This window comes from Stegodyphus dumicola, chromosome 2 (assembly GCF_044657685.1).
Source record: "Stegodyphus dumicola isolate Sdum_Otavi_A_Nest chromosome 2, ASM4465768v1".
NCBI lineage: Eukaryota > Metazoa > Arthropoda > Arachnida > Araneae > Eresidae > Stegodyphus > Stegodyphus dumicola.
In genome coordinates, this window is record NC_140769.1 from 248327024 (window position 1) to 248352845 (window position 25822).

The 25822-nt window shown below is 30.6% G+C and overlaps 2 protein-coding genes across 4 annotated transcripts in view; one reads left to right on the top strand and one right to left on the bottom strand.

The window, feature by feature from the left end:
- The window catches only part of Gclc (glutamate--cysteine ligase), a 59253-nt gene extending 43194 nt beyond the window's left edge, over positions 1–16059 (top strand). For all 3 annotated transcript variants that reach the window (XM_035367395.2, XM_035367394.2, XM_085811989.1), the window contains 3 exons: positions 2305–2386; positions 5547–5768; positions 11501–16059. In XM_035367395.2, coding sequence (XP_035223286.1) covers positions 2305–2386; positions 5547–5768; positions 11501–11751 — 555 coding nt within the window. In that variant the 3' untranslated portion in view covers positions 11752–16059. The remainder of the gene's footprint in view (positions 1–2304; positions 2387–5546; positions 5769–11500) is intronic.
- A 47-nt stretch (positions 16060–16106) lies between these two features.
- Positions 16107–25822, bottom strand: part of ND-51 (NADH dehydrogenase (ubiquinone) 51 kDa subunit) — a 41115-nt gene continuing 31399 nt past the window's right edge. Inside the window, exons 8-12 of the mRNA XM_035367396.2 lie at positions 25614–25780; positions 21310–21463; positions 21063–21117; positions 18666–18775; positions 16107–16336 (exon numbers count right to left, since the gene is read on the bottom strand). Coding sequence (XP_035223287.1) covers positions 16247–16336; positions 18666–18775; positions 21063–21117; positions 21310–21463; positions 25614–25780 — 576 coding nt within the window. The 3' untranslated portion in view covers positions 16107–16246. The remainder of the gene's footprint in view (positions 16337–18665; positions 18776–21062; positions 21118–21309; positions 21464–25613; positions 25781–25822) is intronic.

The following is a 25822-nucleotide window of genomic DNA, read 5'->3' on the forward strand; positions in this document are numbered from 1 at the left end:
AACCAAAACTTTCTCTTGGTGAGCCTCCATATTGGATAATTGCACACTTTTAGCTTTAGCTATCCTGCAGTCAAGATGCTACTTTGCTCTGTTTGCTTTGTCATTCTGCTAACTATGCCATTATCTAAAATGTGACACTGTATATAAAATTGTGTGGTGCATATTGCACCCATGATCATATGTGATGAAAGCTATGATTTTGATAATTTGTTCCACCAATAAAAGTTATATGCAATTTGGACACATTTGTCTACAAAGTCCTCTCTTTGAGTAAAGTCTCCCCAGGATATAATGCAGAGAATCATCGTCAATCTGTTGCAAGTTACTCCAAGTCATCTTATTATATATATATATACACACACACTACTTTAAATTAATTCATCAGCGTATACAATGTTTATCATCATCGTCAGTTGATGTGAAACCTGTTTTCAGCATCATTTCTGAGAACTTGAATGAATGTGACCATTTTGCTGCATGTTATATAGACACTAATAAATTACTATGATTTTTCTCAAATTGTCAATAATATTGGCTACTAGCATGCTATTTCTAAATGTCAGTGTGCGTTGCAGCTGTTCATAGAAATTCACAGTGTAGTGTAGACTAGCGATTCTCATTTCAAATAAAGCTATTAAATTTTTATTTCTTTTTTGCACCACCTATTTTTGTGAACAAGGATTTTCCATGCTATATTTGAAAAATAGATACAGAACCAAATTAAAAGTGGATCTTAACTTACGGTTAAAACTAAGTGAAATAAGACCAGACATAAAGAAATTGATCTCTCTTAAATATGCCTAAATTTTAGACTTAAAAATATTATAACTTAAATTTTGATAAATAAAATGGTAAGCAATTTTTAATCTAATACTTTTTTATATGTGTGTATATTTAATTAAAATAGCCTGTAGATTGTGCAAATGGCAAAATAAAAAATAATCATTGTAAACTGTAGTGGTGGCAGTAAAGTATTTCGGTTTTTGTTTAGATGGTACTTGTTAGTAAAAAGGTTAACTGCTGGTGTAGACTAGTGTATGCCTACAGGAATGCACAGATGCCAACCTTGCATCAACCTGGACTCGTTGATCTCCAGTTCTTTTATTTGTTTATAAATATGTACATGATTTGAATAATTGGTTTAAGAGTTGTTGCAGGAAATTATTTGGACTAATGTAATTATAACAAAAAAAATTAAACTCTGCAGATACTTATTCAGAGAATTGTGATTAAAAAAAACTTTACATATATTTAAGTATTGGTACCATTATTAGAAAAGAAGAAAAAAATTAAGATATCTACTCTCTTATCTTTTGAAAAGGGTGCAAGTACATATTTTTCAAAAAGGATTATTTAAAAAAAAGTTAATTTTGAAACATTACTGATGGGGTTAGTTTCAAACAAGGGATTTCCTTGAAATGGAAATAAGGATTACAGGGAAATAAAAAGGAAATGCATATCATGTAAAAAATTCAATCAATATTTAGTTTATAGAAATGTATTTTGCAGTTTGAGGCTGACTGTCATATGTCTACCTTTTTCAAGGAGTTAAAAATATTCTTTAAAATTATCTATGCTTTCAGCTTGAATTTTAACTAATTTTAAATCTGTGGAGGGATCATCTTATTGAAGTAGTTTCTAGTATATCACTGATAACCCCTGAGGTATAAGTAATTAGCAATATATTATTCTACCATCATCCTTTTAGCATTCAACAGTTACGTATGTTACAACTTAATGTTTCACATTATACCAGATACTGAAAGCTGAAATTTTTGCTTAGTACTGGAATTTCTGGTCTTCTGTTTGTTCCTACTGCAGTTTGTATATTTATATCAATACTGCAAATTAAATATTTAATATAACATTCATAATTAATTGAAGTTATTTAAGTAATTGAGCTTTCTCTTACAATAATGACAGAATTTGTCAGGACCATTTCATAAAAAAATTGAAAAAAAAAATTGCTTGCAGATTTTATATTTCGGCAATATCACAATATGAATATGCCACACTGGACTCTACATAAATTTAAACATGATTTACATTTTTAATATCTTTCACTGAATTTATTTTGCAAGAAAGTAGACAGGGAAAATGTAATCTGAAATGAAGGAAATCTTGCAAGAACATATTACATAATGTTTATAATTACATAAATTAATTCCAGATCATATTATTTTTTCAGATATTCTTTATGTTTATAACTTATATCAAGTGCTTTGCACAACTTAATTTTTTTTTTTTTTTTTTTTTTTTTTTTGTTTGTTTGTTTGTTTGTTTGTTATTAAATTTTTATAACAGGTAGATGATAATTTATCTAAAGCACAGAAACGAGATGCTGTCTTACATGAAAAGTTCTGGTTTCGTAAAGATTTGACCACTTGTAAGTATGGGTTTAAAATTGCTCTAATTTTATTTCTTTAAATGTAAAATATTTTACATAAATCTTTAGCAAAACTGGCAGCATAAAACTTATTATTTTAATCAGTACTACCAACTTACTGACGTTCATATGAAAAAAAAATACCAAATGCTTCAGGTTCTTTCATAAATGTATTGCCAGTAAAACTATCCAATTGTAATGTTCCTCCCTCCCTTTTAGTTGTCTATATACTTACTGTAATTATGAATATCTGTATAAAATGTCTTCCCCCCCCCCCAAAAAAAAATCATTCTGCACATCTATATCAAAATGGGCATTTAAAGATCATAAACAAAGACTGAACTTATGAAGTGTATCTCATTTAAAAACATCCATCCTTCAAAAGAAGGAGATATATTACATGCCATAAGTATTTCCTGCAAAATGACGTGATAAAAAATTTGTGAAATATTTTTAAATACATTATTTTTTAATCTTTGAATTTAGAATAACTTGCATTTTGTAGTTTAATGCAGTTCCTTTCATTTTACTTGACATTAATTTTGTTTACTAGTTATTTTAAATGAATGTTGAGTGAACTGGTTCTTTATTATTAAAATCCATTTCTTTATTAACTGTCCTTTTCACCAGTAATAAATAAGATCTAATTCTGCCCACCCCTTTTATCGTCTCTTTTTTGAATTTGTTACTGAAAATGAGAAAATTAACAAATAATCTGAAAAAAAATGAAGGGAAAAATCCAATTTTTGATTTCTAAATGAAGGGACCACATATAAGATTTCAAAAGTTAACACAGATTTTCAATTCATTAATATTATGCTTAATACAAATGTTTTTAACAATTATTTCATTCATATTCTATGAAGGATAAAGGAGAAGTTCTTAAATTTTGAAGTATGGTTTACAATTGTTACAACCCTTTTGCTGCGTATCTCGCGATTTCCACGGGCAACTTAGAAGTAGCAAAATTTGCACAACCTGCAATTTCCACAGAGAGGCATTTTTTCTGTTTATTTAACTGTGAAACCCGCTCTTTTCCTGTTAATGGTTTCATTTTGGATTTTCTGTGATGTTTAATTATTTATTCAGATCTGGGTTAACAGATGGCATTAGTTGGCCATATTCCTGCAAAATATACAAACACATTTTGTGCGCTCTTTTCAAAACTCAAAGATGTCTGTAATTCAGCTCTCAATCACATGAGACTAACTGCTCGATATTTTGGTAGATATATATCCCCCAATTCCATCAAGAAAGAAACTCCTAGATGTTGTGCTGTTTGTTTCTAAAAAAAACTGAAACTGGCAAAAAAATTCGCGAAGAAATGCGGATTTGGTGCAAAGATGTCGAGGCTTTGTTTCGAAGTCATCTACAGCCTCACAACTGTCTTGTGACCTTGCTACTGCCACAGGAATTTAAGTTTTAAGGAAGATAGTCACAAAAAGGCTCCATGAGACAGGATTGTATGCCCGCTATTTGCGTCCCAATCACTTCCTTCCACAAAAGATGCATACAACACCAACACTGGACACAGCTTCAGTGGGCAAATGATTTCTTCGTGAATGAGTCCACATTCAGTCTACAACCTGATTTTGAGTGATTATTGATATGGAGGGAACCTGGGACTCAATACCAACTCAGCAGCATCATGGAAAGGGACCATTATGATGGTGGAGGAAGAATGATCTGGATAGGGATCAGGCAACACACCCGCACACCGCTCATATGTTTGATACTGGTTTTATGAATGCTCAGAAGTACAGGCAGGAGATCCTAGAGACCTGTGTGTGACTTTTCAGGGAAGTTGTTGGCCCTGAGTTCATTTTTATGGACAATAACCAATAATAATAATATGGACGACCACATAGAGCCCACCTGGTTGATGACGATCTGGAAAGTGAGGATATTCACTAAATGGACTGGCCAGACAAATCTCCTGACTTTATACCTATTGAACATGCTTGGATACTCCTAGAAGACTACAACAATATGCAAACTCCCACCCAGAATCATTCAGGTGTTAAAAGCTGCTGTGGTGGAGGAGTGGGTGTGACTTCCACAGGCACTCCTGAACTCTCTTGTTAACTTTGTGTATGCTGTCGGCCTGCCAGAGATGATCACACACCATCTAGCCACATTTTCTCTGCCATCTTTCAACCTCAAGTTTCAACAACATTGGACTCTTGGCCGTAACTCATGCTAATAAATGGCATTTTCATCATTATTTGATATTTGGGAAAAATGTGTTTCATTCTTAATTTTGTCCACCAGTGTATATTGGCTTTCAAGAGGAAGCAATTCAAAATATTTCTCTTCCTTATTGTTAGAAATTAAAACCTTTCTCCTTGAGAAGAGTTTCAACTATCCTGAATTAATGGGCAATTAGTGGATCCAAAAATTTTCTTACGTGGTAGACATTACATCTTATCTAAATAATCTTGATTGTAAACAACAAAAAAAAAAAAAATGTTGGAAGAAGTCACTTCATTCAAAAACAGATTATCCCTTTTTGCTCAAGATTTTGAAAGAGAAGCATTAATTCATTTTCCATGGCTACTGAAACATCGCCAAGGAAATATTTCAGTAACTGAACATATACTGTTTCAAAACAACAGTAATTTTTATTGAAACAGAAGTTCAGCAAGTCTGAGGCAGAATTGAATGGTACTAAGAGACAAGGAAAAGATGCCCCATGAAGACAGTTACCTCTTGTTTGTATGTTTTCCTGATTCAAACAACATTCTTCCTTTTCTGTTTATACTATGCACTGTCCTTTACAAAAGAATGCTAGAATTAATTAAAATTTTCATGTGTTTAATATTGTGTACATTTGTTTCATTTTGTGTTATGAACTTGTATAGAAAGTATTATTGTGAATTTTAAATAAATAACTATCTGTCTTCTAAAAATTAATTCTGATGGAAAAATTAGGTTTATTAAATTTAGATGATGAATAGCCTTGAGTGAATTAAATTTGTGAACTATGGTTTCACTTTATACATTTAGCTTTAAATAAGTTGTACATTACATAAATACTGATTTATTTATTTAAAAATTTATTTACCTCTCTGGTAAGGATTTCTTACCAAATGTGATAAATTGTATTTATTCTGATATGAAATTCTTAGTATTGTTTAAAAATAATTCTTATTTGTCTTAGGTGAAAGCCCTCCAGAAGCTGCAGCTTACATGGCTGAATGTTGTAGCTCTGATGAGTGTCAGTACACTCTTATGACCATCAATGAAATAATAAATGGTAAAGAAAATGAATTTCCAGGACTTGTACCATTGATACAAAAGTTTTTGACTAGTATGGATATTGATGTAGATACCCAATGCTCAATTCAACAGTATTTGAAATTAATTCAACTAAGAGCAAAAGGTAAATTTTGTTTATAAATAAAATTTATATTCTTTAATCACTTTTTAAGGCAAAAGAAAAAATGAACTTATTGTGCAATGTTTTTACAGCATTTGAAAACAAATTTTTGAATGAATTTTTTTGATTCATTCATTCATTTCAAGATATCCAACACAGAGTTTTAAAATAGTGGCATCAGAGCAATTACAGAGTTTTAAAATGAGGCAAAATTTAACTGTAGATTGGCCTTAGAGCAATGTTGAATGCAATGATGGACGATATGATTCAGGTATCTCTTCTTCAGTGAAAAAGTATGTTCTGTTGCTCATGTATAAAATGAAAAAGAAAAATAAATTCTATATATGGCACCATCTATTAAATAAAATAGACAAAAAAAAGAAGAGAAAAACCTTGAAAAGTTCTTATATAAGGTTTATAAATATAATTTTTTTGATATGAGAAAATTAACATGAAAATCGTGTTAAATTAGAACAGCTTTAAGGAAACCTATTTTACAAGCTGCAAGGTCTGAATGTAGGTCTGAATGTCTGAATGAAGTAATAAACAATCATTAGCAGTGGAAGATTTATTTATTCCTTTTCTGATGTAGCTTTTTTGTTTGTTTGTTTTAAAATGTGGAAATTTAAACTTCATTTCTACTCATGTATGTTAAATCATAGAGGCAAGGATTGATTATAAATATCAACTTATAATATGTAAATTATGCAGATAAAAATTTCAAATCTGACAATGGAATATTTTTAAAAACTAAATTATGGATTTTATGGATTAAAGGAAAAATAACTTGAAAGATGTGTAAACGAGATGCATCAGTAATGTTATGACAAACAAAAGGACAAAAAACAGAATGACATAGTGATTATAAAGATTGTTTTAAATGCTAGAATATTTCTTACAGTGGTAAAAAGAATACTTATTTCTTTATCAATAAATAACATACTAAATTACTTTACCTAGAATAAAAGGAAAGAAACTCTTAGTTTAATAGTTATAGAATAAATAGTTGAGCTCCTGAGTGGATTGTACAAACAAAATTCATCCCTCCTTCCTTACTAAAATGCTAAGATCATCTTTAGCACAGTTTTCCCAACATTTTAGACTTAAATTACACTACCATGTATTCATCATCCATGTAAACTTGACAAATGTTTCCATTGCATAAAACACAAAAAAAAAAAAAAAAAAAAAAATCTTGGAATTGCAAATACTTTGGTTTATGAGTGTTTTAAGAAAAATTTAAGAGCAAAAACTTTAATGAATTTTAACAGCAAAGTATGAAAGTAGCCAACATCGCAAAATTTTACAAGAAGTCTGCATCATTTATGTGCATAGTATTAAAGAAGAAAGAAGCAATAAGGTGGCTAGATGTAGCAAAAGGAATCATGAGAGTATCAAAGCAATAACCATGTACTCTGGAAGATATTAAAAAATTGCTTTCTTTCTGGTAAACTTAGAAAGAACTAACAGATAATACTATGACTGAGAATTTTATCTGTAAGTGGTCTTGTATGCCAACATAGTAAGTAAATTGCTAGGTATATGTTGACAGAAAATGAAAAAAGCTTCAAGATGAGCAGGGAACGGCTTAATGAATTTAAATGCAGAAGTGACATCTACACTGCTGTGAAGCACAAAGAGCCTGCAAGTTTGGAAGGTAAGGACTCTGTGGCTGTCTCTTCTGAGTTCTAGAAACTCATGATTTCGAAGTATTACCTACCTCAAAAAGATTTTAACTGTTGATGAGACGAAGCTATTTTGGAAAAAAAGATGCGAAAAAATGAATTTACAACAGAAGAAAATGTAATTTCTAGTCACAAGCCTAGAAACTGCCTCACCCTTTTGCTGTGTGCTAATGCAGATAGGAATTTCAAAATCAAGCCTTGCTTGTATGTCATTCTGAAAATCCAAAGCTTTCAAAAAATGTTAAGTATAGAAGAGCTAATGAAAACATTATGTGAAGATCAAAGATTTGTGATAAAGCCTGAGTCGTTCTTATCTTGTTCGTTGAGTGGATCAGCAAGGTATGTAGCCTTGCGATAAGAAATGCCTTTTTTAGAATAATCTGCTCCTCAAAGCCTTTCTATATACAGATTCCAGTAGTTAGTAGAGGAATTTGAGTTCATTAAGATCAAATTTCTTCTTCGCATTAGTACACCACTGCTTCGGCCTGTGGCTTGGTAGGTCATTTCAAACTTGAAAAGGCTGTACACCAAAGCGCTATTCCAGTGATGTTCTGAGATTACCAAGAAATCCTTAATTCTGCTGATTATATTCTTGGACATGAATTTTATGGATTTGCTTATGAACTTGACATGCCATTAGTACTTGGGATGACTATGGGGTTGGAGGTGAATGATGATGACATTCAAGAATTAGTGGAGGAATATAGGCAGGAGCTGATCACCAACAGACTGATGGATCTACATCACAAACAAGAACAAAAGGTTATGATGGACAACTTGTCTAAGGAGGAGAAGGAAAAATCACCTCAAATGAGATTAGGGAAATATGTAAAATGTAGGTGAGAGAGCAAAATTTTATAGAAAAACACCAATTGAATAAGACTGTAGCTGTGCAAGTAATGAATCCATTTAACGACAGTCCAATGTGATATTTCTGCAAAATTCTCAAATGCTAAAACATCTGTTATTTGATAGGGTTATTGTTAGTCATATAAAAGAAAAAAAAAAAAAAAGACTTCAGTGAGACAAATGATAGGAGAGATTCTGATAGTTAGCCACAATTTGTTTCAAAGGTAAAATGCAGATTAATTTGCTTTCTGTATTTTATTTTAATCTTATTTTATATTTTGTGCTAATTATTTTACATGAATAACGTTGGGTTGTGAAACAAATCATATGAGTTTCCATCACTTCTTGGAAAATTTGCTTTGATATGTGTGTGCTTTGAATTGGAAGTACGTTTCTGGAACAATTTATGCATAGACACCAATATAGCACTGTACACAACTTTTGATTTATTTTTCAGTCAGACTTGTGAATAGGCAATTTTGATAGCATTGCCATTCTGCAAAACATGAGACCTTTTAACCCTTTGGTGACCATGAATGAACCTAGGTAACATTTGGGGTTGAAACTTTAGAATGCATAAACAAGCTCAGCTTATTAAAAGAATTTCTGCCAAGCAGGACAAATGAATACTGGAATATTTACTCTACACAAGTAAATATTTTATAGCCATTTATTAATTAATGAATCAGATTTGGGAAAAAGAATAAATTTCAGTTAACAATTATGAAAGCTTCAAGTTTTAAAAAAGTCAAAAATTTTGATATGTCCATAATTTTAGAAGAGAAAGTGAGAAAAAATAATTTCAGCAGCAGTTTACAGCATTATAAAACTACTTAAATGTTTTTCAGCTGTAAGAAGATGGACAAGTGTTCTATAAAATTGTGCATAACTCTCCCTAAAAAAAAGTAGCTTCTAATTTTCTGTAATGATGCAGAAAAGTGATGAGCAGATGAGTGCAATTTATTAAAAATAAATGGCATCTGTGGGAAGAAATAGATTTCTAAACAGTTTGATCATTAGATAGTATACATAAAATATAACAGATTAAGATTGAGGAGAGTTTTCCTTTTTTTTTTTTAATGCTAACAGTTATGAAAAATAGCATGTGATAGAAAAAATTTAGTAAGGAATTTAATTTTTATAACTTAAATATATGAAAATGGTATTCTACAAATCCTGTTTCATAACATTTTAGTGTTTATTTTGTGGAGTATCATTTTATAATGATTTGATGTTAAGAGAATAAAATATACATGAGTTTTCTGAAAATTTCAAAAAAATATTTTTACAGTATTAAATACTTTTGAAGTTCAGTGGAAATAAATCTAGTGATCAAGTAATTTCATTATTGGGCATGAAGGAGTTACTAAAAATTAGTAAAATCCCACTTCCATGAATATTGAAATCTGAAAAAAATCTAGCACAGTTTGCAAGAGATCAAATGAGTATTTTCATAATGAAGTAGATACGAGATAATTTAACAATGAGTTTTAGCTGCAGAGAACAGAAATTACTAAGATTTTTCGAGATATACAAATATGGCTTCCAATTCTGGATTCTATGATTCAATATGTTTATATGTTTTTATCTTGAGTAATAATTTGATCATCTTTTTCAGCTTTGAAGATAATATTTGGATGAGAATGAATTTCACATTAAATTGTTCTGCCTTCCAGAATAACATTAAAACATATGAAGCCTTATTATTAAACTTAATTTTGTAAATAATTAGATGGCAGTTAGGTTAATGATTTTCGTTCTTTTTTTCTTATCTTTAAAAAAAAATACATAAAGCACTGTAGCACTTTTACCGTATATTTCTGAATACAGTACAAAGTCCATAATCCGGACTCGTCGGGACTTCGCCGATTCCGAATTATCGATTTTTCCGGATTATAGATAATTAATTTAAATCTGGTAAGATGGCATGCAGAAATTATACAATTAAAAATATGAAACCATAATTTATGAAATAAAGAGCAATTATGATCTAAAGGGTATCAAAATTTACAAAAAAAAGCTTAATATTTATTTGTTTACTTTAGTAAACATTTCTATCAACGTAAGTTGTTTAAGTTGCTTCATTTTTTGTGCTAATACTTTCTCTTTAATTCTATAAACAGACATAATTTCTTGTTCAGTTACTAAGTTCCACTGTTCAAGTCCTGTAATTGCTGTGTCGAAAATACCGATTAACTTGTCAATCGAAATTTTTTCGTTTTCAGTAACGTTCTCTGTTACTTTCTTCACTATCGGAAGCGCGCATGGGTAAACGCTTTACTGGCTTTATGCACATGCGTGTTTGTGCCTTTGAGGTCCGGATAATGGACATCTGGATTACAGACTTTGTACTGTATAAGCCTAGTGTGCATTTTTTCTTCAAAAATTTATCAAAAATTCAAAATCTGTGTATAAACCGAAATGAAAAACATTCTTGTAAGATTCAAATATGTCGCAGTGAGCACGAAAATGTTGCCAAGCAGGTAAAATGCTGGAATATTATTGCTTTAAAGCAGAACACCAATGACAATATTTTAATTCTGGTAACCCTACTGAAGCTAGCATGTTTTCCCCATTCATTTTTTGTTGTCCCGTATGCAATGTGTGGTATCTGTGCTGGTCATGTTTTTTTTTCTTGTTCCATTTTATTTTTGTCAGAACGTTAAGCGGGAAGAGAAATTCTTACGCAGCAAATTTCAAACAACAGATAATCATGTTTGCTGAAAATTCTAACAACAGTATGGCAACATGGCATTTCTCCTAACTAAAAAACATTTGCGAGTGGGGAAAAAAACATCTTAAATTAACAGAGATGCCAAAATACAAAGTTAATTTTCAAATAGACAGGGTGCAAATTTTGCCAACATCAGACTTTCCATTTTGACAACGATGCAACAAATCAGCAATGTAAACAGTTTCGAAAATAAAACAACTCATTTTCACAAAATGAATAATTCATTCCATTTAAAATTAATTTTTTCATGAACTTAAGAAATATAAACTAAGGAAATAAAAAAGTGCTATATTGTCAATTTATCACTTGCCCCCTGCTAGTAGAAAAGTACTTATGTTTTTTTACAAGCTTTAGAAAAAGTTCCAAAAAATTTTTGGATTCTGCACAAAAATATGTGGTAGCTGGCTCCAGATATTCAAAATAATTTTTATTTCTGAAATATAAATTGTTTTCTTACTATTTTTCAGGTGAACTTATGACCACAGCCCGTTGGATACGAAATTTTGTTGCCAAGCACCCTAGTTATAAATTTGATTCAGTTGTAAATGAAAGAATTAATTATGATTTACTCACAACTGTTGATCGGATTACTCAAGGCAAAGAAGAATGTCCAGAAATATTAGGACATCCAACTTCACGAACCCGTGAACACATTCCGAATGCTGTTCGCAAAGCAGAAAACAGTTATTCAAACTTGATTACGGAAAAAGTAACATGAACTAAAATAACACACTTTACTTAGAAAATGTTACATGAATTGAATTGTGAATCTTACTCAATGGTTTCTTATGGGTTTTGAATTATGGCAAGAATATGGATTAATTATGAAAACAATTTTTAAAGCAGTTATTAGTTAAAATCTTTTGGCGTCATGAAAATAAAATATGGCTTTGATGTTTTAATCGTAAATAATGTGTTCAATAGAGATTATTTACTGTAAAACCTGATTCAGTTTCGTCTTACATTTTTTATATTAGAACATTATGTACGAAAAAGTTATCTTAATTTCTGTGTAAGTTGCAAAGTAATACATACATATCTGAATATTTAATCAAAAGGAGATGATGTATGTACATCTCTTGCACAATATGCACACAGCTACATATTTCCAGAAATTAACTATACCCAGTATATTTACACCAAATTTTAAAATATGTAGCATATTTTACTTAATGTACATGTTCAACAATGTATATATAAATTAAAGCTTTCTGATGATTCTGTGAGGTTAATATGTATACAGTTAGTAATAATCTTTAATTTAGCCATTTTATGTGCAGCATACTTTAGTAATCATTTATGATTGCTTAGATTTTGAAACATTTCTTTAAAAGTATTAGAAATGTATGCATGTGTAGAAATACTAATTTTTAGTTCTTTTGGAAACTTTCCAGATTATAATTTTTACAAATTAAAATGATTTAATAATTTTTTTTTTTTTTTTTTTTTTTTTTTTTTGCAAAATTTTTTTCAATGCAATTATTATAGTTTAAGGTATATTGAAATTACCCAATTTATGTACAATATTTGCTATATATGTGTGTGTGTGTGTGTATTTGTCCATGTCTGCTAAGTTAATGCATTTTGTAATTCATGAATCTGGTCAGTATTAAAGGTATTTGTAGCAGAAAGCATGTGATTTGTAAAAAGTCATTGCTTATATTTTTTAAAAGCATTAATAAAATATGTTAGTAATTTATTACATCTTAAAAGTCTCTTGCTGATTTTCTTTATATAATATGTTGTTTAATTCAGTGATTTCAGTGCTTACTACATGAAAAAAAAAGTTTAAATTCTGTAACAATACGTTTATTTTTTTTACTCTAAGAATAAAAAAAATGTTAAGCAAATTTTTTTCATCCCTATGTCATAACAGTATATACTATAATTATTATATATGTTGCATTTTGATACTGCATGTCCTGCTTTTTACTAATTTGGTGAGACTTTTAATTTAGAGTAAGCAGAATATTGCACTGCAGAATAATGAAATAACCTTGTATAATTTATAAAAAGACAAGTTAGCTAATGAATTCTCTTCAAATTTTTTCCTTTAAAATGGGTATTTTAAATACTAAAATTTCAAAAGGCTCATTCTGAGATACCATACAAGTGACTGTGATTCATTGTTAAATTACAAATTCATTATCTAGAAATGTCTGTGGAAAAAACTGTGTAATGAAGTAATTCTAAAAAAATGTTAGCTAATGAATTAAATTTTATCTCTTGAAATGGATATTTTGAACACTAAAAAAGTGAAAAGTTCCATTTTGAAATACCCGACTGTGATTTATTATTATATTGTAAATTCTTATTATATAAAACTGTGTAATGAAATAATTCTGTAAATTTTAATAAACAAGTTAGCTAATGAATTCCATTAAATTTTATCCATTAAAATGGATATTTTGAATACTCAAAAAGTCCTAATTTATTATTTAAAAATTTGTAATCATATAACTCTAAGAAATGAAATTTAATGGAATTCATTAACTAATGTATCTCTTAAAATGGGTAATTTAAAATCTGAAAAGTTAGAAGGCCCATTATGGGATACCATATGGGTAGCTGTGATTCATTGTTAAAATACAAATTCTTATTATATAGAACCACTTGCTGAAGTACTTTTTTTTTTTTATTATTATTTTTAAGAAATAAGTTAGCTGATGAATTCCATTATATTTCCCCTCTAAAATGGATATTTTGAACACTGAAATGTCAAAAGGTGCATTTTAAGATACCACACCTGTGATTATGGTTCATTGTTAAGTTAAAAATTCATCATCTAAAATGTTTATGTAAAAAATTGTTTAATGAAATAATTCTAAGAAATAAGTTAACCAATGAATTCCAGTAACATGGATATTTTGATTCTTCCTTAAAATGGATATTCTGAGTACTGAAAAGCCAAAAGTTCCATTTGGGGATATCATATCTGTGACTATGATTCATTATTAAATTGCATATTCTTATTATATAAAAATGGTTAATGAAATAATTATCTAAATTTTAAGAAACAAGTTTAGCTAATAAATTCCATTATTTTATCTCTTAAAATGGATACTTTTGAATACCGAAAAGTCAAAAAGTCCATTTTGGAATACTAGATGGATGACTATGATTCATTATTCAAATTACAAATTCTTTTTATGATATAAAATTCGCTGAATAATGTAGGCAGAGAGGTAAAAACTTACACACATGCATGAAATAAATATCATGGGATTTTATTGAAAGTAAGAAAAAAAAAAGTGCTTAAAACAGCCAACAGATGGCACTTCATATGATAACAAAAGCAATAATTAGCATAAGAATTGATTTTTAGCAAAGACTATGTTCTTTATAACAAATGTTCAACATGTTGGCTGTCATTCATCAATAATAGGTCGAGGGACAATTTTATGAAAAGCTTTGTACAGCATATCTGTAGGTATGGTGCGAAATTGCCGTCGGATGTAGTCTTTTAGTATCCCTAAAGAGGTCGGACGATCACAACAGACATACAATTTTAGGTAACCTCACAACCAATAATCACAGGAATTGAGATCTGGGGACATGAGAAGCCAAGCATGATGGAAGTGGTGGCTCAGTAAGCAATCTCACCAAATGATGTGTGCAAGAGATCTTTCACACGTGTAGCAATATGGGGTAGAGCACCATCTTGCATAAAAGTCATACCTTCCAACAGATGCTTATCAGCCAGACTGGGGATGATGCGATTCTGTAACATATCAGCTTACCTCGCACTGGTCACACTGGCAGTTTGAATAGCAGAACCACACATTTCCTTGAAGGAAAAGGGTTCAATCACGATTGATGTGATAAATCTACATCACACCGTGACCAACATTCACAGGCAAGGATAGAAAAGTGATAAAGTCATGAAGGGACTGATTCCCTTTCTCACTGCTGCTCATTTCATGCGGTGTCACTGACATTTTGCTGTCCAGCACCATATGTTATCTTTTTTTCTTTCAAAAAAACTCCATGTCATTTCAAGCATGTATGTCAATTTTTAACTCTCTACCTACATTACTTTGTGAATTATTGAATTTTCAAATGTTAATGGCCTTTTGGTTCACCCGGTACTTTGTATATTACATTTTGATTCTACACTTTTTATTCTGTTGCAATGTTCAATGTGAAAATACTTTTTAAATGTGATATTACCAGAACCTTGAATTCCTTTATTTTTTGCTTCCCCAGAGTGTCCTATGAAATTTTAATATATTGTGTTTTAAAGAATGGTGTTAATTTTCTCTGTATAGGCTGTTGGATAGCTCAAGTATAGTTGTATAGGCTCAAGTATAGGCTGTTGGAACTTTTTTAAGTATTGAAAATCCAGACTATTCTATTTTTCAGTATTTCAACTGAAATGTTATAAATCAGATCTAGATAAAGTTCTAACACTGCAAATCTGAAAAGTTTAAGGAGGATTTCTTTTTGTTTTAGATTGTGAATTTGGTAAGAAACAGCTGATTTAGTTATCTGTTACAAGTACTTAATATTTGATCTAATGTATATACACATTTCAATCACAAAAATAATTTTTAGCTCTGCTTAATAAAAACCAATCTTTTAATCATCCCTACAGTGAAATGCTATCAAGGGTTGATTGTATAAATAAAAATTATTTATACGTTAATATTTATAATTTGCTGGCTAGACCATGTACACATTTTTTGTATATGTTTCCTCTTAAAACAGTGATTTTTTGAAAAGGCATATATTTTCATAAGATGTAAATTAAATTATCAAGCATGAAAATTAGTTATAGTTAACAAATGTAGTAAATAATAGCATATAAAAAGAAAAATACATTTTGTGAAATTATTGAAACATTATGGGAAAATTATATGGGTCCAATTTAACCATTTTTAACACTTTTTCATTTATTTATTTTGAAACACCAGTTAACATAGAAAATTCCATAAGCGTATATTATTGATGTAAATGTATACTAGAATATTTATACGTTGAATTTCATCATTTTGTATATAAAGAAATAAATAAGTTTTTTCCCTTCCATACTGTCTTAAATTACTGTCACACTATGCATTAGCATTAATTCAATTTTATAAGTTTTGTAATTCTTTTATTTTGTCTAAAAAACTTATACACTTTTTATATTTCTGTGGCATTTGCATAAATTATTAAAGAAAGTAGCATTATATTTATTACATAATGATACTCTGTACAGGAAAATATAACAATTAAACTGCAGCTTTGATGGCTCTTTTGTTTGAAGATGCGTAATCCTTCATGCGTTCTTCAATAAGTGGCCTAAAGTGGCGAATCAAACCCTGTTAAAAAAAAATAAACTTAACATAAAGAACATGAACTTGGTATAAAGAAAGTCTGAAATGAGGATTTAAACACATTCTATGTAATTATGATTGGACTTGTTACTGACTCACTATTGCTTGCGATGCTATCTGTTAAGAAGGTTGGGAAGTGCTGCATCAATGTCTTTGAGGCTAATAAATGATCTTGGGTTTCAAACTGAGGTCTGTAATGTATATATAAGTCAAATATAGCAATGCCAATACAAAGTTATATTTCTGCACTTAACTATCCTCAAGGACACTCAGCAACACTTTCCAACCTCACTAATGAAATAGGCAGCAGCAAAAGCAAGCAGATTTGCCACTTAATAAATAGACTGATTTCATGAATATAAAAATCAGGTGAATATTTAATTAAATATAAAATAATGCTTATACAGGTATGATAATTTAATAATAATTAGCACAGAAAATATAAAAATTTTGTGTGGTTGGGGAGTATGTGTGTGAAAAGATTTTGTGTAAATGTTTTAGTTATTACTGCATTTTGGAATTATGCATACATGATTCTGCTTTGGAATTTTGTCTTACATTGGCATTATGCTAACATACTCTAAAACATTTAAAAGAGAAGCTGTATGCTACATACAGTACAGAAAATATGTGTAACATGTTGCTTATAAGTCTTGCTGTCAGTCTTTGGAGAAAAGTGGTTAAGACATTGCTGTCAGCATGAATGATCATCTAGATCTTTACACCTGACACTTTGGTTTATATGATTACAGCCTCGAGGGCTATCTGCCTAAGGGGAAAGATGCCTTCATGGAGAACTTTCTCAGGGAAACTGGCTCATATCATTACTTATGGGGGAAAACCATGAAAACGCTGATGCAGCCGTTTGCAGGATTCAAACCTCGAACCAAACTACCAGTGTTCAGTGACTTTACCGCTTGGTCATTGGTAGGCATTTCTTTAGAACTGAAATTTTGGCTTTGTTATTATCATAAACTACCAATATTTATATTTATTTATTATTAAATATTTATTTATTATTAGTATTTATGAGATAATCACTATTTATTTATAGTAAGATAATCACTATTTATTTCATAAATTTATTATAAGTTATTTTGTATTCTTCTATGGAAAATTTCTTATAATATATAAATTCTATTTCTAATAAAAAAATTTACATACAGAATTTCATGAAAAACATGATTTAAAAAAAAATTTTTTTTTTTTTTTGTTGCTGATTTTGCAATTTACAAATAAATACAATTCTTTTTTTTAATACTGACTCTTGAATCACTCCTTAAATTAGAATCCAAATCAAAATAGCACAATGCCTGAACAAATTTTAGGATGCAAATTAGGCTCCAACACGTCAATGAAATTCACAAGATGTAATACAAATTGCTAAAAAATAACAGAAAAGCCATCTTGGGAGGAAGCTTACCATCTAAGAATACTTGCAATAAAAAATTATCTAATATATTTTAAACATGAATTGTTCCCCAACTTGAAACTGTTAATTACAAATGCTTTAAACACCAACCCTCTTTATCACTTTAAAGACGTTATACAAATAATTAAACTGTTATCTAAAAGAAAGGAAAATTTCATAAGTATTTTTCATCACTTTGCAATTTTTATTTTCAAGGTGTATATCTTCTTCCATGAATCTTCACTTCAAAGGAAAGTTTCTGTAAATATTTTGAAAAAAATCTGACTTAATTTTAAAAAAAGTACAATATTTGTTTGACTGATATACTTTTGACCACCTTGCTTTTCTGCATCACTTTTACCATAGTCATGATAATTAAACAGGAATTAATCTTTTATGTATGTCTTCACTGCTATTTGGTTTTTCCATAATTTAAGATTATTCACAAGTATTTTCAAAACTTATCCATTTTAATGTAAGATAGAAAGAATAATACAAAAATTTAATTTAGTGCACAAAAAAGATTAAACAATTGATAAGTAAGAAAATCCACAAAAATGTTGAAATCTTGAGCATTTGTTTTCAATAAAATTCAAAAACTTTAAATTTGCAATATGATAAAATAACAAGTTTATATTTTTCCAACTAATGAAATTAAAGGAACTGAAACAGTCAAAATTACTTCAAATGATAAAAATTCCAGTAAATATTAATTAACTAAATTTGACTAAGAAATAAAAATACAATTTAATAATATATCTTGTAATGAATATAACATGAAAAAAAATCAAATAGAATCTTTTTTTTTTAATCAAATTACAAAATTTATTATGAAGATGATCTGATAAAATAATTAGCAGTTATCAATATATCAGAAATTATCATTAAAAAAATAATAATTACTTGAACAGGCCATGCTGCACCATCACCAAGAGCACAAATAGTATGTCCTTCGATTTGTTTACTTATTTCATAAAGCATGTTTATTTCATCCGCTTCAGCACTACCTTCAACTAAAAAATATGAGTGTGTTTTCATTATGTTTCATATATAATTAAATCAAGCCTTTATCAGATTATGAGGGCAGTCCCAAAAATAAGGTCTCCTATTTTTCGGGGACAAAGTGAAACTGTTAGTGTGGTTGTTGGCCACACTGTTCTGAGTGATGCTTCCTACACTCCCAGATAAGTGTGTATGCCCTTTGCTGAGATGCTCAGTCTTAGCTTGGCTGCCATTCAAAAAGGAGCTCCCGTTAAACATCATCACCACGTGCAAAGTTCGCACAGTTATTTGCTTTTTTAATGCAAAAGACATTACACTGGCTGAAATTCATCACCAGTTGATAAAGTGTATTGACAGTCGTGCATGGATATCAAAAATGTTTGCAAAGTGGTGTAGAGAATTTACAGCCAGCTATACCAAACTTCATGATCACGAAAGGAGTAAGTAGACCCTCAATTTCTAACAGACAGTCATAAAGGTTGAGCAAAACATGTGTAAAAATTGGAGGATCAGTCCGGATGCTCTCTGCATGTTTGTTCCTGGTGTTTCCCAAAATACCACCCATAGGATTCAAACAAAAAAAGTTGCAGTATTGGAATATGCTGACAGAAAAGAGATGGCAATGAGTTGCTTCTTTGCCACTGTGCAGATGCAAAGGACTTGATTGTCATAGGTGACGAAACTTGTGTATTCCAATTTACACCTAAGAGACCAGACAATGGCCAATGTGGCATTCTTCTTTGCTTAAACAGCAAAATTTCAAGTAAACACAGTCTGCCAGTAAAGTCATGACAACTGTGTTTATGGAACAGAAGGGGGTATTGTTTGTTAATTTTTAACCTGTTGGAACCACAATAAATGCTGACAGGTACTGTGAAACACTGAAGAAACTCAGAAGGGTAATTTAGAACCAGAAAAGAGGAATACTGAGCAAAGGCTAAGCAATCTCCGCGACAACACTCATCAATTTGTCGCTTTTCTGCAAAAATTTGGTTGGAATGTTGTCATCCACCCATCATATAGTCCGGACTGGGCACCTAATGACTACCACCTGTTGCCTAGGTTAAAAGAACATATTTGTCTGGACAGCGGTTCTGCTCCAACAACGAGTTTAAAGATGATGTTCAATGCTTCCTGAAGAACATGGAGAGCTGATATGACATGGGCATTGTGAAACTGCCACAGCATCACAAAAAAGCATCGACTGAAATGGTGATTATGTAGAAAAATAAAGTAGTCTTCAACCTTTAAACTGATGTAAGTATTAAAGAAAAAAAAAAAAGGTTATTTCATATATCTAAAAATGCAGAAGACCTTATTTATGGGATTGCTCTCGTACTTTTAAATTTGAGTACAACATGCAGTTTATATTTTTCTATTTCCAAGTTACCCCCCCCCAAAAAAAAAAGTGTTAGAAATTTTATATTTTGCTGCATTTCTGCAATAGTTGTTGTTTGTTGCTGAATGTTTCAATACTTTTCATTTTTTAAATATAACAAACACTGTCAATACTATTTTCAGATAAAGCAATTTTGCCATCTATTTATTACATTTATTATGATATCAGAAAATAAATTCTCTTGCACAAAAATATATATTAAGGTTTAAACAATATATACAAATATAAATACTTGAAGAACTGGCATCACATTCATCAGCAGTACAATAAATGAAATAAAGTAAATTCTTCGTGGAAATATGCAAATACAATTGAAATAGTGTATCTTATTTGATTTATTGAGCAGGTTGGGAGAATCTGCAGTTTAGGTTTACTTCATTAATACAGTTAACCATTTTAATCTTTAAATGGAAGCTGATCATCTGAAATGCTCTATTTCTGTCTTACACATTTCTTCATAAACTGTTTAAAAATTTTACTTCCAGGCTGGCTGTTATAATTTTTTTTTTTTTTTTCAGAAAATCTTGAACTGAGGTATACTAATGCTAAACAAATCATATAAGTAATTAACCAACACTACATAAAATAATCAAACAAAATCATAAAAATAAATAATCAATTGTTACCATTAGATAAAAGTGGTTATGCTACTCAAACTAGCCCAAGTATCTGAGAATATTATACATTTTGAATAATAAAGAAACTCTCATTCCAAACTCTTGCAAATTTGTTTAACTTTTATTTCGAACTTACAATAACTTTTCATATAATTTTTGCATTATATATTTTATATATATATATATATATACATATATATATGCAAAGAAAAGAGGACTCTTACAAATTTCACAATGTTTATACTATGTATTATATGAAATATAAATAAATTAAACCCTTACCAAAACGATTCATTATTTTGTACATCCAACCAACACCTTCACGACAAGGTGTACACTGAAATTTAAATAAAAAAGTTTTAACATTTTTTTAAACAAATGTAAGATCTGAAAAAATGGACAATGTAAGATCTGAAAATATTTATATATTTTGGCTACTAAAATACTCATTTAATATTTGTATAAACAAATGATAAATTTTCAACTTCGAAAATAAAATTTATATTGCAAGAAAAAAAATTTAAAGTACCTGTCCACAACTTTCATGCTTGTAAAATTCTATAAGTCGAGCTATGGCTTTAATTATATCTGTCTGTTTATTCATTACTATTACAGCTGCTGTCCCCAAAGCAGTTTGTGCAGCAACCAATCCATCAAAATCCATAAGCACATCTTCACATACTCTAAAATTAAAAATTTCTGCTTTAAAAAATTTATATATCGCACATGTAGAACAAAATTTATGTTTATGAATATCAGATATAATAACATACTTTTGATGTAATAAGTATATTTCAAATATAAACCAAGATGCAAGATTCTGGTGCACAAATTCAGCCAAAATTGAAAGCTTGTATATAAGCTGAATTTACGTGAACCCTATAAAAATCCAGCTATATGTATCACCAAAAGTGCAAATAGAAACTGCTCATCTACATTAGACAAACCTCTGAGACAAATTGAGTGCCAGATCATCGATTTTTAGTTTCCAATGCAAAAATTAAGGATGAGAAGTTTTGCTTCTGCAATTAACTCAACTTCATGTGCATCATTTGGCATTTTTTTAATGTGATAGTGAATTTGACTTTTGTTCCCAGTTATGGTTAAGGTTTTTAAAGTAATTGTAAGATTTTTTCTCCTCAATCACCCTCACTTTTGTAAGAAAAACAGAATTCCTTATTTCTACTGCAGTAAAACCCAGGATATAGAATCATCAGAACTTTGATGATTTTGGATTTTAGATCATCAATTTAAATCTAGTAAATTGATATGAATACGTTATAACAATAAAGTTTCTCAGAAAATGGGGGAGGGGGGGAAGAACCTGTTGATCCATTAACTGAAAAACAGAAACTATAAATTTGATAAACATTTGCACATCCCAATAAATATTAAATCTAAATAATAGACTTGTAAATATAAAATTCATAATATAAAAATATAGTTTCAATAAATAAAAAGATGAATTTTGCAATCACTTGTAATTTGTTTCATGATTCACATTTGGTAAAAATGGACAACATTTAACATTTAATGTTTCTCAGCTATTTATTATCATTCATCACTTTTAAAACACACACACACACACACCAAAAAAAAAAAAAAAAAAAAGAAAGTGAAAGAATGAATTCTTTTATCAATTTTATTAATGCTCCAAAATTTTCATTAATATTGCTTTGAATGAATGAATTACAAATTTAAAAGTGTGACTTGTATTATTAAACCTGCTTTTGCAGTGGTTACTATCATATAAAACATTAATTTTTCTCACCAATAATTCAGCCCATAAGAAATCAAAAATACATCATAATGAATTAATAAATTACATTTATGTTAAAGTAACAAACAAATGAATTTTCACTGATCAGTGCTCCAAAATAGCATAATAGTAATTCAGCTATTTATTTTTTTCATTCTGTTCCCCCAAACAAAGCTATCATCTAATGCATATTGTTCTCAAGTCAAATACTTTATTACTATTCTACTCAAAAATATTATAGATGCAGATCCATTATGATCTTTACTTAACTCGTACAAAATTATTCAGAAAATTTAACACTGCTCTTGTGAGTGTTAGGAATATAAGATAAAAGAAACACATAAGCTGAAATTCTAACTTTAATTTGAAACTCTTCATTTTAATTTGGTCATTTCCCTTTGTCTTAAAAATAGTAACTACTTATAATAAATTACTCTGAACTGCTTCATTTCAAAATAAAGCCTACATGCATTTCTTACATAACACTTATGGCACAGAAACTTACACAACACTTCAGCTAATAATAATTTCAAATTTGAGACAGCAACCAGTATGGATAGAATTAAACCAAAACTGATTCATTCTGAAGAAAGTCTTCACCTTGGACATGTCCCATTACCTCTCTCACTTATATACTATTTATGCTTCTATGCTCTTTCCACCATTAAATGCATTGTTGTAAGATAGAATAGAATAGAAAGATACATAGAAAATGCAACACCATGAAAGATTAGGTAGAAAGTGATGTCAATTGATACACAGACAGAGCATGCATGGAAATAAGTGATGTTATTTATAGGAAGATAAATTTATACAATACTGAAATATACAGAGAATCAGTAGGATATATGACCACTTCTTGTGGAGATGGAAACTAAAACCTTAAGAGCTGAAAAATGACGACCAAATATGTTCCAGATATGCTTGATCAGCAAAAAGATCGAGGGACATCGCAGGCCAAGGAAGCAATAGGATATGCTGTAAGGCTTGTCAGCTAACAAATTCCAAATGCACTGTCACAAGGTCCTGCTGAACACTGACGAAGTTCTGGTGCTCCGTCCACTTTTCCCTGTCCCTGTCCCTGTTGCTAAAGGTAAGGTAGCACAACTGGATGCGGCATCTCATCGACATATTGCCGTGCTCTCAATGTGCCTTTGATGCATAAAAGGGGTGGCCTGCCATCATGACAGATGGTACCCAAAACCACAATGCCAAACTGACGAGCAGTGTGACGTTCAGCAATGGTACTCAAATTGGCTCTATCTTCCCTAATGATTCCAAACTCTTGACCAGTAACTATCATCAGACTGTTCCCTTCACATGTCCAAGTGCCTTATTAATGACAGCATTGCAGTCTTTCACATTGAAAGCTTGGAGTTAATGGAATGAATTTTGAATAAATTGAAAGGATAGCTTGTGTGCAGCCCCCGCTTACAGCTATCATTGGGAAACTGCTCTCCCAGATATTGAAGCATCCGAAGCTCCCTGCAGATTCAGCGAAATGTCCATAGTAGTTGATTGTGACTCTAAGTTATAAGCAGTTACCACCACCAATTTTCTTCATATTGTTGCGTTTTTCTTTTCTGACACCAGTTGTTACGTTATTTTCTTCCTTCATGTTTGCATGGGGTTCGTGAGGATTTGGAGTGGATAATGACAATACTACTTGATGAAGTATCGAAACACACTTTATTGGCCAGTATTGTCAGGACAGCTCCAAAACACGTTTTTACAGTTGTCGATCAACTACTATAAACACGCTGACACTATCAGCGACACACCCTCCAGGTTATAAGGTATCACAGTGGAGACAGCTTCATGGCAAAGCACTAGAGTACAGCTCCCGACTCTGCTTTGTTGTTCCCGGAACTCCACATACTCTCGAGACTCTCCACTAACCACGATACACTACGAGACTCTTTTGGTGCATTCGACGACCCACTCGGCTGTCACTCGGCACTCGGTGCCTGGCTGTCAACTTGGTCGACTCCGCAGGAATTGACTTGATAGACGAGACACCAACTCAATACTAACTATCTTGCACTCTCGAAGACGAGGCACTCCAGCTCGCCCTCTCAATGAGAAACACACTAACTGAATGCAGACCAGAAGGGTTTATATAGCTTTCAGCTTGTGTTCGAGAACATTCTGGGCTAAACTAGTAAGAATTCGTTCGAGAAGGTTCTCCATCCGTCCATGGCATATCGCTAATTTTGTCGCCAAATAGGCGATTTCTTGCCAAATGTGGCAACCCTGCCTTCCATTGCCATTTTATGGCAATCCTAAAACTGCTTTGCGTGGAAGCCATCTCACTGTGCCTGTACATTTCGTAGCAATATGCATCGATTTGTGCATTCTGAAATATGTCTAGTTGGACCTGGTCTCTTGCAACTATTTACATTTCCTTCGTCAATCCATTTAAACAAATTCTATGCACAGCGATACATCTGCTGCATTTTAGCAATGATACGACAGTAAGACCAACCAGCTATATGCAAGATTACAATTTGATCACTTATGAAATCACTTGTTTGCTGGAACTGCCTACAGTGTCATCGTTGAGGCATCTCTTCATTAAGTCTCTTCTGTATTGTTGAACTTCTTGAAATTCCCAATTCCCTGAGCAGCAGGCAATAGTGACTGTTGGTTTGTCCCCTTTTTCCTTCCCTTTTATCTCGAGCTATAATTACATGACCAACTTCCATCTTACATCATCTGACTTCTTCCACTCCAAAATTTAAATATTTATATAGCCGAATCTTCACGGTGTTGCATTTTCTAGGTTGAGCAGAATATATATGTATATAAAAATTAAAGTCAAATTATAATATATAACTGACTTTAAAATGTACATAAAGCTGCAGCATATAAAGTAATTGGTAAAGATTTAAATTTCTCAATCAAGCTGAAAGCAATACTCCCTCACTTCCCTAATCCAAACCTAGTTTTGCCAAACTATCCTAAATAAATCTACATTTGATACTAATTTTAAATAATAGAATAAAAATACTTAAAAATAATGTTTGAATGCTAAAATAAACATAATACATTTTTAAAAGACAAGACAGCATTACTTTTTTGGAATAACGGGAGTAGAAGAACCTCCAGGAATAACTCCCAATAAGTTATCCCAACCTCCAATAACACCACCAGCATGTCTTTCAATGAGTTCTTTGAGAGGAATTGACATTTCTTCTTCCACTGTACATGGATAGTTTACATGCCCTGAGATATTGAAGAGCTGAAACCATATTTAAAAAAAAAATTACTATCATACTATCCA